Source organism: Notolabrus celidotus, chromosome 5 (assembly GCF_009762535.1).
Source record: "Notolabrus celidotus isolate fNotCel1 chromosome 5, fNotCel1.pri, whole genome shotgun sequence".
Taxonomy (NCBI): Eukaryota; Metazoa; Chordata; class Actinopteri; order Labriformes; family Labridae; genus Notolabrus; species Notolabrus celidotus.
In genome coordinates this window covers 23,930,002-23,944,691 of record NC_048276.1, presented here as the reverse complement: position 1 = coordinate 23,944,691, position 14,690 = coordinate 23,930,002, and the positions used below count along the sequence as shown (strand labels likewise).

Below are 14,690 nucleotides of genomic sequence, written 5' to 3'. Positions count from 1 at the left end.
CTGGTTACGAGATGTCTGTGTAAAGGTTTATCTCCTATTCTGAAAAAACAAGCAGCACCTGACATATTTATTCTTGTTCGAAGGTGCTTTCAGGTAAATATGGGTACAGTATGTTCAACAATTTGGGTATCTCTGCTGCTAATGAATCCAGATCAAAAGTGAATCCCATTAAGAGTCATGTCATTGTGTGCATGTATTTGTCAGAGCCATTGCACGCCAAACAAGCGTGTGTCTGAATGGAACATGAGGGGCATATTAATGCAATAAGGAGAGGAGCAAACATCTAGGCTGTGAAATCCCTTAATGTCACAGTGCCATGTTCATTCACATCTGAATCTAATGAGTGCATTACTGAGGCAACAGGTTGGTCTCAGTGCAGGGTGGTCCACCTTCACCCATCCCCTTTTCCATTTTCCCTCCACGAACACACTGGTCAAGCACCCCGCATCGATACCCTCCACAAAACATAGATGCAGCGACACGGTGAAAGAAAATCTGCATCGTACTACAATTGTGTTACAAACGTACAAAGATGGACGGTGCTTTTTTACATCTCTGTCCGCTGGAGTGACGTCACCTTTGAGGCAGCTGAAAAGGATCGAACATGACGTCATTGCATCGATATCAGCATGCAGAGGAGAGCACTACGAATGCACCTGTACAGAGTGTTTACTATGACATCATTGATACAATACAATACAATATCTGGGATTCAGTGGGGTATCACAGCTGCACGTCTTCAAATATCATATTTTGGTTCTTCGAATGTATTCAGGTCTAAGCTCAATATGTGGTTGATTGCTTTTTACTAGATTAGCACACTTAATTTGATTTTCTTGGACAAACACTTTACCCACTTCTGTGCTGATTAATTCTTAATTAGCACTGAAAGAAAAGGAACTTTCCCAGCTATAGGGTGGAAACATGTTTGGCTCCAAACTGATGTTCTGTCAATCACTTCCTGCTAAGCCACAGAATCCCCTTTCAAAATGGAGGAGATTTAGACCATCTTGGCAATGTAGCATCCTACAAATCTGCAGGATTGGTTCCCATATGTTCCTTTCACGACTGTTCATTAAGGGGGATCAATCTGTGTTGCTGATCATGAACTGCGTGTGTTTGCGTACAGTCCTGTGTGTAACGTTTCTTCTCTTATAAATACAGACTTATTCTTTTTGACTCTAAACAGTGGACCGAGCTTTGCATTCAGTCAGAGGTTGCTAAAACTCCTTGAAAACAGTTAAAATTAGACCTCTGCAAACTGGAAAGGAGGTCATCATTTACACCACGAGAAATCTGGGACAGGACAACGAACATGTCGCCAATCTCTGATAAAATGTGAATGCACTGAAAGCTCCAAAGAAAGCAACAAAAAAGATGAAACTGCAGGAAAAGAGACACATTCACATAAAGACATTACGTAATACCTCCTCCATATATGTCAGAGTAAAGTATGTATCTATATATTTTTGCTTGCTAAGACTGGGGAGGGGGGATTCTTCAGTATGGTGTATATGATGATGTGCAGAGCGACTTTACAAGATGTGACCCTCTCCCACTTTGTGTGTCTCTTCCCCAGAGGAGGGTGAGTACTTCCTGAAGGTGCTGATCCCCAGCTATGCAGCCGGCTCTATAATTGGTAAGGGCGGCCAGACCATCGTACAACTGCAGAAAGAGACGGGTGCCACCATTAAGCTGTCCAAATCCAAAGACTTCTACCCAGGTAAGAATGGACACTGTGATTATAATTGATGGGCATAGAGGCTTATATGAATATCTATATATACTGTATATCTGTGAGAGGAGTCATCTGAATCATTACACAGCTGAAAAGTGATGCTTGGGTGCAAGAGAGCATCTGATATATCCTCTTCATTTAGCTTCCCATGAGTTATTGCGCTCCATTTTAATCACTAGCCAATCATAAACACTCTGATCTTGATTATCTTTTTGTCCTTGGGGGACAAAACATGCATGTAGATGTTTGAGACGTAGCTTTCAAGGCTGCAGGAAATATCAGTCTCTGTGAAGTAGGGTTAGACAGAAGTCATTGCAGAAGACATCGTGCCGATTGAAATGAAGTTAGATCCATAAGCAGAAACCAAAAATACAAGCAGTAGCTTATGATATTTTATACATTTAGGTAAATATCATAAGATAACTTGCACACAGATTGGCCTTCCAGCAGGCGTAAGATTCGCAGATGTCCTCCTATTTCTTTCCCTCCAGATATTAATTGTTCTGACACCTGAGTAATAGCAGCCTTTAAAAGATCCTCTCTGCTAGCTCCACACTAGTCCATCATCAATGGATAATTGTTTTTATCAGACCAGTTAACTTTTTGTGGCTGATGTCTCATCTTGGTCTGTATCAGATGGCGAAACAAATACTTGTACTGGGACAACTACTAACAGTAGTTTTGTTTAAGAGTGCTCAGACAAAGTGAATAGAGAATTGTTGTACTTCTGTGTTATACTGCAAGGAGTTGATGATTTGTCTTTTTTGCATTTAGCAAAAGCAGCTGAAACATGACAGGCTATTTCTCATTGTTTCATTTGCAAGCTGTTTTGGCATACACCAATGTCTTGCCACTGAGACTGAGTGATCGGCCATCTCACCACTAAAATGGTGACTTAAAGGAGCAGTGTGTAGTATTTAGTGGCAGTAATCAGAACAGACTTGTTACAAATGACTATGATATACATAAGTATGTTTGAATTAGTGTTTTATCATCTGAGATTAATAATAGTTTAGTTTTTGCTCACTTAGAATTACCCTTTTATATCTACACAAGAAGCCGGTCCCCTTCTATGGACCGCCATCTTGCACTGCTATGTTCCTGCTGTAGCACAGAACGGACGAACTGATATCATGCAGGACTTTGTATTTGTGGCCTTGAGACAAGCACTGGTAGGAGGACGAAGTAGAAAAGAGTGTGGTTTGCGCAAATTAATTTGTATTGATGTATTTGATAGTAAGAGCTTGATGAATGGAGGATCATACTTATCGTGCATCACAGGGACTTCTTGTTGTTGAATGTCATTGTTGCTTCACCGTCATGAGGGGTGAGCCACGAAGTATACAACTTCTGTGTAAAAGATGTGTGAGGAAGGTGATGTGTGCTAAGTGCTATGAAGTTAGCTAATACTGCAGACTTCAGGAGAGCGTTTGCTGCGTTCATAACCATCACTCTCTTTTTTTCATGAACTCATATTCTACAATCATTTAATATGAGTTCCAGGCTGAAAACGTCACATCATGGCTGTCATTTTTTTTTGTACGGTGCCGCCATTTTATTCCCCTCAAACACAAGCAATGGTTGTGTGCTGCAGAGAAAACATTATGTACATCGAAGGACATAACTGTGCTGGAGAGTATCAGTAAAAAAAGGCAACAGGAGGAGGATGCTGGAGCAGCTCGCTGACCCTTATCACATGGAGGTCAGAGCAGAACAGTCGTCTCCTGCAAACACAAAAGCCTGAGTTGTAGAGGAGTCTGCGTGTTTGTCCTTCATGCCTCAGAGGAGGCTTCAACCTGCTGAAAAATAACAGGTGCTGAGCGTCTCGCTGCTTATTAGCTCCAGATGTTCTCTGTGATAACTGAAGTAGCGTAGTAGTGGTTTTCCTTTTTACAGTATATTTATTTTTAAAACAAATCTAAATAATTATTTAGATAGGAAATAGGTAGCTGGGCTCATGGCCTCTGAAATATGAGAAGCACAGAAAATGCCTGTGAGAAATAAAATAGACGGGTTCACACTCAGTTTTCTTGTTGCCTTAAGCAACTCAAACCAAAGGAGTGAGCCTCTCTGCTCAGATGACTTCAAAGTGATATACATGCAGACCTGAAAGTCACAAATTTAGCAAATTAAGCCCTCATAACTGAACATGTAATTGAACCAATGATGCACAACAGCAGATGAATAAAAATGTTTCAGCTTAAGGTTTAAGGATGTGACTTTTTGATACCAGTGAGAATACCAGAATATACAGTAGCTGATACACAGAAATATCAAAGTCAGCCTGTCACGATACATTCAACAAAGAACATGGTATGATTTACAATACTGGGATTATTATTTTATTTCTGATGCTATAATTTAGCCTTCTTTCAGTACTGGGGTTACCTTGTGTTACCTTGTGTCCTGTTTGATCACAAACATGATTTTAACAGGGCACAAAAGCTACTTCTACTAGATTGCAAAACACAGGAGTAAAAGCAAAATGAATTATCAGTGGTTACAATGTTGGATGTTTTAACACTCCCCATAGAGGCACAAGTTCTGATGTCGTCATATGTTTGTCTGTTACATATCTCTCTCTCTGCAGACACAACTTGTCATGCGAGGAGTAGAAAGAGAGAGAGATTGTCGACAAGTTTATCTCTAATTCGACGGCAATCTTGTCTGGATAAAACAAGAAAATTGCAAGATTGTCAGCAAAGATAGCTGTGTGGGCCTTCCAGGTATCATTATCCTGAATGATTAATTATCTCACTAGATTCAGTTTGTACTGATTTTTAACTGTCATGCAAGGTACCAGTGCATATTTCTACTAGTCAAAATAGTACAAAGAAAACACAAGTTGTGAAAAAGTTGTAGACGTAGGGAACAATATCGCTTTCTTCAAACGTCAGTGGCAACTTTTATAAATCAGATTGTGTTACGGACTGGTAACACAACACTTGTCTTTTTAGACAACTCCTAATCCAGATTTTGATTATTTGATGCTGGTTATATACCGATGTTTTCCTGGCTACCACTCGGCTGAGTATCTGTGTTTTATATGCTGGAGTTAATAGGTCTTTCTGCTTTCTTGTGCCACAAACCCAGGGTACATTTTAACAGGGAATGGAGGTTTGATCGAGCTGTAAAACTGAACCACTTCCTGATAACTTGGGAGCCTTTTTGGGAATAAACCCCACAGTTAAATTAGCCCCAGTGCATGCCGCCATTTTGACATTTTTAAACCGTGTGTGAGGCAAACTCTGGCAGCATCTGCAGCATTTCTTCACCATAACTCTCTGAGAAGAAGAGAAAACTAGATTTCATTTTTAAATACCATAAACTTGAATTAATTAATAAAGCAGATTTACTGTGTAGGGTCTACCTGTGACCTCTGCGGCTGCATCTGAAAGAGAGTCTGAACATCTATTTGGAGCACAAAATATTTCACTAGCGCCTAATGCACAGCATGGCTTGAATTTGACCCGTTCTGCAGGGAGTTGCTCGTGATATATTGCGCTGACTGAACCGTGGCAAAGAATTACAGAGCACTGGAGGGAGAGAAAAAAGAGGGATGAGCTCACAAATATTTTTCCTGTCGTTTTTTCTTCCACTATGTTTCTGTTAGCCCTGATTTCATCTCGTGGGTGTGCGGGCATGTCTTGAAATTCTCCCCACACGACTGTGTTTTAGGGAGTGAAATATGGCTACTTCAGGAACAAATGTGGGGTGTTTGTGTGTGTGTGTGTGTGGGGGGGGGGGTATTCTTATTTCTCTCTTTGAGTTGTAGATGTGTTCATAGGCCAGCACCTGCTCTGCCCATCCCCCCACTCATTATGGTGATGAGTGAGAAGAGGAGTTCAGGGAAAGGGTGCTGGCAAGGATTTGATTGGGCGGTTGTTCTGGCCCACACAAGTAAAATGAAACGGCCGCTACTGTACACGGCACAATAGCTGAGGAGTAAGTGGAGACTAAACTGTAGCTGTGGGCAGTACTGGAGAGTCGTTGGACTTTTAAAGATGGCATTTGTTTGTTAAAGGGGAATTCGTGCATTTTTGATCCTGGGTCTATGTTTGTGGTTTAGATAAAGTTTTTGACGTGCTGTAGATGCTTCTGTGGGCAATAATGAAACAGGCAGTGCTAGTGGCTGCAATGCAGTTCTTTGGGGCAAATGGGCCTGATAAAATTAAGTCCACTCCAAGTGTGGATTGTCAGACAATGTAACAGGTATGATCCCCATTAGGATAGCACATGATAAATTGACTCAATGATCACCATAAGATTTGGTGTAAATGACGTTCTTTGAAGGCTCGTATGTTGCTGTGACTAGTACAAAATGCAAAGAGGCATTCTGTTGTGTTTTTCATCCAGATGATGTCTTTACGACTTGATGACTTTACTAGCTAATCCATGGACATGTGCGCTCAGGATCATTGGTGCATTTGCCTCTATCACAACTATCAATGTTACTGTAGGCTGAGCTCTACTACCATACCAGTAGCTAGCAGGATTACAATCTCAAAACAGACAGTACTAGAAAGAGCTAAACCTAGGACAATGAACTAATTCACGTTCATAGTTTATTATTTTAATGATCTTTAATTATTTCTTTTATCCAAGTTCATGGTCCATCAAATAAACTGCTTTGCGTTAAAAAATTTTGGTGCACCAATTTTCTTTTCAGTAGAGCCTCCTGTTCTTCAATCCCTCACCCTCAATCATTGGCATTTGCTAAACTAAATTAATCACTGTGCTTTACTATCAAACCATAGACATATATTAAATGTAAAGGCCAAGAAAATCCCAATTAAATATAGGACAAATGTAGCTGCTCTGCTCTGTCCTGAATTTATCTCATGCACCTTTAGGAGCAGTTCTTCTAATTTCATTGTACACCTGGAAATGACAAACAAAGGCTATTCTATTCTATTCTATTCTATTCTATTCGTTCATAAAACTCCTTAAAATGTTTACAACAGCTGGCCCTACAGGTACTGCTTCCTTCAATTGAATTGCTAAGCGCATATTAAGTCATGCTGAATGCCTTCGGGATGCCGTAAATCCGACCTCAGCTGCTGTAATACACAGTGCTCGGTAACTCTCTGTAACTTTTGGATCATCCTGGAATGTTAGCAGTCGTTCACTGCCTCCAGAGTGAACTACGCTCATGTTCCTGTTGATGAGTTGCAAATTGTGCTGTGTTCATTTTAACGCTTTCACGCACATTGCTGCCCAATACCTATCAGAATACACGGCCTGTATTCTAATTATTCCTTATTTTGTCACCCTCGCTTGTCAGGACCAGAAATACAAGTGGGTCTAACTTAGTATTAATAATGTAATGAATGTAGGCCAACGATGCCGGTTAAATGTTGTGTTATAAGCCATAACATTGCCACCAGCCACTAGTCAGGCTACGGCTCTGGTTTATTTCTCTGAACTGAAGTGTTTCATCAGTGGATTAAATGCCACATAATATGTGTGTGCTAGCTATTTAATGTGATAATTGACGGTAGCATGCCGTTTAACAGCCACTAATGTGAACCTAGGCCTGTTATCATCTTGTTGGTCTATGACTGGTATTTAGGGTTAGGGTTGATTACTGATTGTATTTCTGATGACTGATTTTAATTTTTATCTGTGAATATAAGGATATTACATATTATCGGTTAACTTTTATTTAGTAGTATTTAGTTGTTTGCAGCCACGCTCTGTGGGAGTATGTGCCATGTTCATTACACACGTCGCAAATGTCAAAGTGCTCTTAGTGGACATACTTTGATCTAGGCATTCACCCAAAAAGGATTATGTTGCAGCTAATGTGTCCCAGCTTTGGGAAGAGGTGATTTAGTGAGATGATTTTGAATGTCTTTGTAACTAAGAAAATGAAACCCCCAAAACTGAAACAATGGAATGGCTCATTAACATGAAATCACATCCTGAAGTTTTAGCCATATTCGACATGTCGGCTTCACGTGTTTTACCTTCCCTCATTGTTGAATCAGCAGCAGTTTGGGCTAACATAGCATGCAACACACACAGTCCCTGCCTTCCAGTCTCCTCCTGCTGCAGCCTCAAACCGCAGCCCAATCCCACACCAGAGAAATCAAGGGACAACAAGCGATGCAGCCATTTTTCCCCCGAAATCCTCCCTCTGATGTTTCAGTCTGAGACTCCCACCGTCCTCACACCTCCCATCCATCAATGTAAGACATGAGGCCGTGAATTCAAAAGGTCTTGATAGGAACTGTACAACTGGGCTGTGCTGCGGCGGGCTGAGATGGATGAGCAGAGATAGTGAAGGGTGTGGATGATGCATGATTGTATGTGAGCGTGGGGACAGGGGGGCAGGCCCAGAAATAGCCTGTTTCAATCTCTCTCTGTGGACATGACCCCTCTCCCAGCTGTACTCAAGCTGCTCCGACGCACGCCAAGTTTCCTCTTTCCTCCTCCCTGCTCGCTCTTTCTCTCTGATTCTGTTCCTGGTAGTTTGGAGAGTTCAGTCAAGATACGATGACATCATACCTCTCTTAAAATCTTGTTTGCATGCTTGCCTCTTAACACATCAACACTGATTGTTTTTGTTTCTATTATTCGTTTTGAACCCATCTGAACTGTTGCATGGCTGCGTTACTCGAGCCCCCATAAACGCAGCACGCTTTGCATTCACCCACTCTCTCTCTCTTACACACACACACACACACACACACACACACACACACACACACACACACTCCTCCTCACACCTACTTACACACATCCGCATATTTAAGCAGCTGCAGAGAGAGCCGTGGGAGTTCACGATTTGAACACAAACTTAGAAACTAAACTTCAAACCCGTTCGTGCTGCTGGCCCCCGGCCAACTTCATGTATCGAGTTACTTTGTACAGCACGAACAAATAAAGCTGTTGTGATGTCATCGAAACACTGGGTGTATGTTTTCTATTATCTGATCATTAAAGTATCAATCACAGTTTCTGACCTCATGGTGGAAAACAACACTTTTCCATAAATCACAAGGTGAGGAAAAGAAACAGACAGAGCTATGCACTTCAAAGAAACAATGTTGTTTTCAGACTACTCTTATAGTGTAGTTTCTGCTCTCTGAAGTTTCCTATTCGACAATCACTCCTGACAATGTGTCATCATTGTCAGGGCAGAGATTTCAATTTCAAATTAATGGAAAGAGGAGCTTTTTTGTTTTCTAGATTTATGTCAGGCCCCGTCCACACATATGTAGATATTTTTGAAAATACAGTTTTTATCTGCATCTGGTCTAAATGGCCACTGAAACCTCAGGTTTTGGAAAAAACCATAGACTGTATAAAATATGGACGTAGTATCCGTGACGTCACCCATCTGTTTCTGAATGCTGTTTTGAAGCCAATCGGGAGCGGCAGCAATATTGCTTCTGTCGAGCCAGTGTGACGTAAAGAGGCGGGCTTTGAGCCTCCTAGCCAACAGCTGCAGTGTTCCTGCAGGCAGCTGTGTCTCTCATTGGAAGACTAGGAATCTCAATATCTTCAAAATTGCTGCGTTAGAAAAAAATTCACCCCCCTCACAGTGAGAGGACATCGAGAAATTAGCTATTCAGACTACACTCGTCTTTTGTACCAGGCTGTAAACATGTTTATTTCTGCTGCAAAGATCGTCTTTTTCCCATTCATGTGTATGTGACTTCCGGTACTTCAGGAGCCAGCCTCAAGCGGATCCTCAATGAACTGCAGCTTTTAACACTTCCGCATTGGACTCATATTTTCAGACCAGAGGTTGTCGCTTGGAAAAAATCTTCCAAGGTGGAGTTTTCTGAAAACTTCATATTGTCTGTATCCATGTGTACAGCAAAACAAACATTTTGGTGAAACGATAACGTCATTACCTGAACTTGGAAATTGTTGTTCACATGTATTATGCTCGTGCCAAGTTGGCAGGCTACCAGTTTATTTATGTCTGCTTGGTACTGTTAGGTTTTTATTGCATTCTTACAAAGAAACCTCAATGTTCTAAGTTCTAAATAAGTCAAGCTCAATAGTTTTTAATTCACCTCTCTCTACACAGTTTAAAGAAACCATTTTTTAATTGCTGCTTGCTCTAGAAGTTCAATACACATGCGCACAATATTCTTCTCTCAGACTGATTCCACATTATCACCACCTGCAAGCCTGGCATACCTATGTGATATATTTAAAAACACCTTAAGATGTTTTTTGGAAAAACTGAGAGAAAAAAAAAAATCTTTGAAAATATCTGTACAGGTGTGATCATGGCCTCAGTCTTACTGATTGAGGATACAAAAAAAATGCTTGGTGTTGCACAACTCTTGCTATACACAGTAGTATTCTGAAGTAAGGTTGTGAACGTTTTCATACTTCAATGCTTTCAATACCACATGCCTCAAAATGATTAAATCCCTGTTATTTTAATGTCTGAAACTGAAAAGTACAGAAGCTTATGAAAAAATATCTTCAGTCATATTTCCACCAAAAGCTGCCACATGTAAAAGAGAAAGCAGCTGTGGTCATCATGGGACACAGATAGAGAATAAAGAGAGTGAGCAATGCTAATGAAAGCAAAGCAGTGAAACAGAAAAATAAGACATTGTTTTTTGACTGTTTCACAGCAGTTACGCTAACTAAGCTACTAAAGTTTTCTACACCTCTGTACTGATGTTCAGAAGAGTGCCTGCATTTGTTTGTTTGCATTTGCAATTGTGTGCTTCTGCTCCACTCAGCCCCAACACACCATAACCTGCTCTTATTCACAGGTCAGCAAATACCACATTTTTTTTCCCCCTTTGATCCAAGCATGATCTCATGTGTTACAGATACAGACCGCAGTGATGTCACCTGCTCCCTATACATATTTTATTACTGCTGAAAGGAGCCTCACACTGCACAATCATTGATGATATAAAATGTCCAAAATAAGAATAGTTGAAAACAGTGGGACATCAGAACCTTTGCAAACACACAAGCACACTCTTCTTTTGGATTATAAATGATAATTTAGAAAGATAAAGTCTGTCTATTTTGGATTATTTTGTTAGCAGAGTGGTTTTAACACATTTTGTTGTATGGTGTTGTAGCTTAAAATTCTTGTTTCCTGATTAACCTTTTGAGGTATTTTGTTTTAATATCATCTGTAACAAATCTTACAGACCATATTAACACAGCGGCCATTTTCCTGTGACATCATGCTCATGGTGGGAAACTTGCATGTTGTAATCATGTCCTTGTGCTTGCTCCAGGATATAAGTCATCTAAATGTCAAGATTATTACAAATTGATGTCACTTCATTGCTTCCTGATTAAGATGCTAATTGAACAAAGACAACATTGAGCCACTTTTCACCTTAAAAAAACACATTTAATATGCCATTAGCCACAGTCAGAATACAGCCAACGATAGCAGGCAGACACTACGTAGCTAACATATAGGTTGAAGAATCACAGATATGATGAAAGAAGATGTATATGAAGTTCAGATGTTAATGCTCATCTTGAACGACAGTTATTTCCCAATTCTGGGTGCCCAGGACAGCTAACTGTTAGCATACTGTCAGAGAGAGACACTATTGGTCTGTAGTAACAGCCTTTGTAACGACAGATAGATAGATGGGCACAAACTCATCAGGGAAGAATACAGATGCACTGGTTTATGTTGTTGTGTTGAGCCATTTAAACAGTGGAATCAACAATCACATTATACACATTTGGATTGTGTAATATTTTTTAAAAAGAGGTTTAAAACCAGTGACTGAGATAAGTATTTTGTCCTGATACTCACTAAACTGAAACTGGGACAAATAAATGGGGTCATCCACTCACCGCAGCTTGACCCCAAACTAGAGACTAAAAATCAGGATATCTCAGCCTCAGCTACTGAAACTTTGACCATTTGTTTAAATGTGTCTCTTTCAAGTCACCAAACTTTATGTAAGTAGAACTGAATTCTAAGACACCCCTTAAGAAATATGTGACTAGAATAGTTGCTCACAGGACACCACGAGCAGTTAAGATAGCCAACTTAGCTGAGGTATCTCTTGAATTTGTACCCTATTATCAAAGCCACTTTTTGTGAACTCAGTGATTTCAAGGATTCAGCAGGTGAAGCTGTAGTAACATGTATGACGTGAATTCTATTTTACTACATTTGAGACATTTTGTCATGTTTATTTAACTTTTACTCACACTGATTGATATTTATTTGCAGTGCACCACAAACAAGGTAACAGGACCTGTGTCCACTAATAGCTTTGTTTGCATTGGCAGGGCCTATTTCTGTACAAAACCAATAAAATTCAGCATTGAATCAGCACTCATACGCCCTCAGCTTAGGCTGTATTTTGTTGACGGAAAAAGTTCAGCCTTTGGAACAACACTGTGCTCATCAATGTCACGTCTTCCTCACCAACCAATCACAGAGGAGAAAGGGAGGTGCTTCCACGTCAACATTATCAATAAGAAGGGCGAAACAGGAACTACTCTAGCAGCTCCTGACGGCCAAAACTAATTTTTCAGGGTAACAATTCCGGGTCTAAATATGCTGACAATGCTCAGAGGTTTTCTTTGCAAATTGTTCTTAATTAAAAGCATTTAATGAGAATACATAGGAGTTTAACACATACTTAAGGTCACTACCAATGGAGGGGAAGTGCTGCAAGATAACTAGTTTATTTTGTCCGCTGGATGAACAGTTTTTTCATTTCAGTAACTTTGTGGTTGTCCACAATTCTTGTTGTACATTGCATTATCCAACGCTGTGTCAATCAACACTAGAGTCAAAAATAAAGCTGCTCTGTCTGTTGTCATTCGTCACAGTCAAACTCATTCACCGTTCAGCCAGATCTCCTCACATGAAATGAAACTGTGTCACATGGCCAACAGTTTTTTTCAAGTTCACATCTTGTTTCACTTGTGTCTGCTTTTTATTACGACTCTCCAGCCTCTCTGTCGTTTGATTCATGTTATCAATTAGGTGTACATTTCTGATACGCACTAGCCTGATTTTATTGCCCGTCTCTGGGCAATAAATGGGTTAAATATTTGATTGAGGATAGATTCTATGATACTCTTTATTTTAGAAAAATCCTCATATATATATTTTTTTCTTCTGTGCCATGGAGCTCCATATTTGTCCAAAAACTGAAATGTATAACACCTCGAGGAGCCACATTGATGAACACCTATCATGTCCAGGTAAACACTGACTAAAGCAACATTAAACAGCATTTTTATTACATGTGATTTATGAATTGACCATCATTGTCAGTGTTTTTTTTTTCTTGAATTGAACCGACATTATCCCTTGGACCAGATGTCAAGCCTGTGTCTACCATCTGCTTCCTTTACTCACTCTTAGGCTACCACATGATAACTTTAACCAAGGGTGTAAAACAATGACTTCCTTATCCCATGCTGCCTGCATGTCATTCATCTCATTATCTTTAAGATTTCTCTCTCCTGATGGATTTGAGCCTCTTTGGGGAATCTTTCCATGCTGTGTGCAGGGAGATAAGACTCCTGAATTTTCCCCTAAAATGCTACGGATGCTCATGTATAATTTTCAGTGCAGCTTCCAGATTTCTTGACCATAAAAGAGGCAGAAAAATGCAACCAAGCTTCATTGGGAAATAGTTCAAACAGTACAACTACCAGAATATGGACAATTTGAAGAAAAATTAAAAGAAGAAGTTATAACTATTAATATAAATTTGTATTGGTTGAATATAAGCCAAGAAAAATCCTGCAGTCTGAATCCATGCAGTAAACACATCTATCTACAGAAAAGGAAATTATAATAGACCTGATGTGCCACTGTAGAAAAAGCTACTTCGATTTTAAGTATATAACTGGGGCGTTTTATTGATGCAAATTTACCTGAGGTTGGGGAGGTAGGAACATTATCGTGGGATGTGTGGTTGGTTTCAGCAATTTCATGAGAGCTGTGGATGTATGTTAAAAGTATAGAGTATAGCCAGCCCTATCCATTCATAATCTGATAATGGTGTAAGACCAAAGATTTTGTGTAACTTTAAACAACTGCAGTACTAAATTCTGCATCACTCACTTGCATTACATGCATCAGTTGAAGTTTTAAGTGAATCACTAACATTAGATCATTCCTATCCGATGTTATCTGTTTTCCCAAGATGTTCCATTTGTTCATTTTTCTGCTGACATTTGTGTACTAGTTTCCTTAAACTATCTCTTTGTCTGACTTACAGCACATAAGGATCAGACTGAATATAGCAAACTAGTCAGAATGGCGTATATCTCTGTAAATACCAGAGAAACTCTAAGACAGGCGTGTGGAATCTTTTTTTTTTTTTCAAAGATTGCGACAGTGTTTGTTGGGAGCTGGTTCGGCTGTGATGTAATGTAAAAGTTGTCCAGGAGGCTGTTTCTGATTTACTGCATATAAATGACTCGCCACAGAAATCCCCACATTAGAAATTAGTGTTTACATTTTAGAAAAGCTGCCATATGGCAACAGCATGACTTAATGAATGTGTTCAGCTCTGGGATTTTACGACAAAAAAAAAGTTGAGCTCAGTGTGTAGTGTGAATAATTAGTTTAAAAATGTGCTGATGTGATGACAGTAATTACCGGTGACACTTTATGTGTGACATGCTCTGAATAAATCAGACAAAGTTTTTGTTCTAGGAGAAGCTCAGGCAGGAAGACTAAAGAGTTGAAACTTTCTTACTTCAGGATCAAGACAGAAGACCTGAGAGTCTCTGCTCTTCTGGGGGGGAGCTGAAGGCTGGGAAGTGTTGCTCTCATGGGCTCTGACACATTTCTCTCTCCTTCTGCCAACAAGAGGACGAGATAACTTTTACTGCTACTCAAAGCAGAGTGAGCTTTTATTATGAAATTCTTCACCCTCAGAGAAGGCAGCAGCTGATGCAATTTAGGAAGTGAAAAGGGTGGAGGACAAAAAAGTAACATTCAGACAGTTTCATG

The 14,690-nt window shown here is 39.9% G+C and overlaps 1 protein-coding gene across 1 annotated transcript in view; it reads left to right on the top strand.

Annotated features, from left to right (window-relative positions):
• The window catches only part of LOC117812275 (RNA-binding protein Nova-1-like), a 40,131-nt gene that overhangs the window by 8,455 nt on the left and 16,986 nt on the right, over positions 1–14,690 (top strand). The window contains exon 2 of the mRNA XM_034682945.1: positions 1,580–1,723. Coding sequence (XP_034538836.1) covers positions 1,580–1,723 — 144 coding nt within the window. The remainder of the gene's footprint in view (positions 1–1,579; positions 1,724–14,690) is intronic.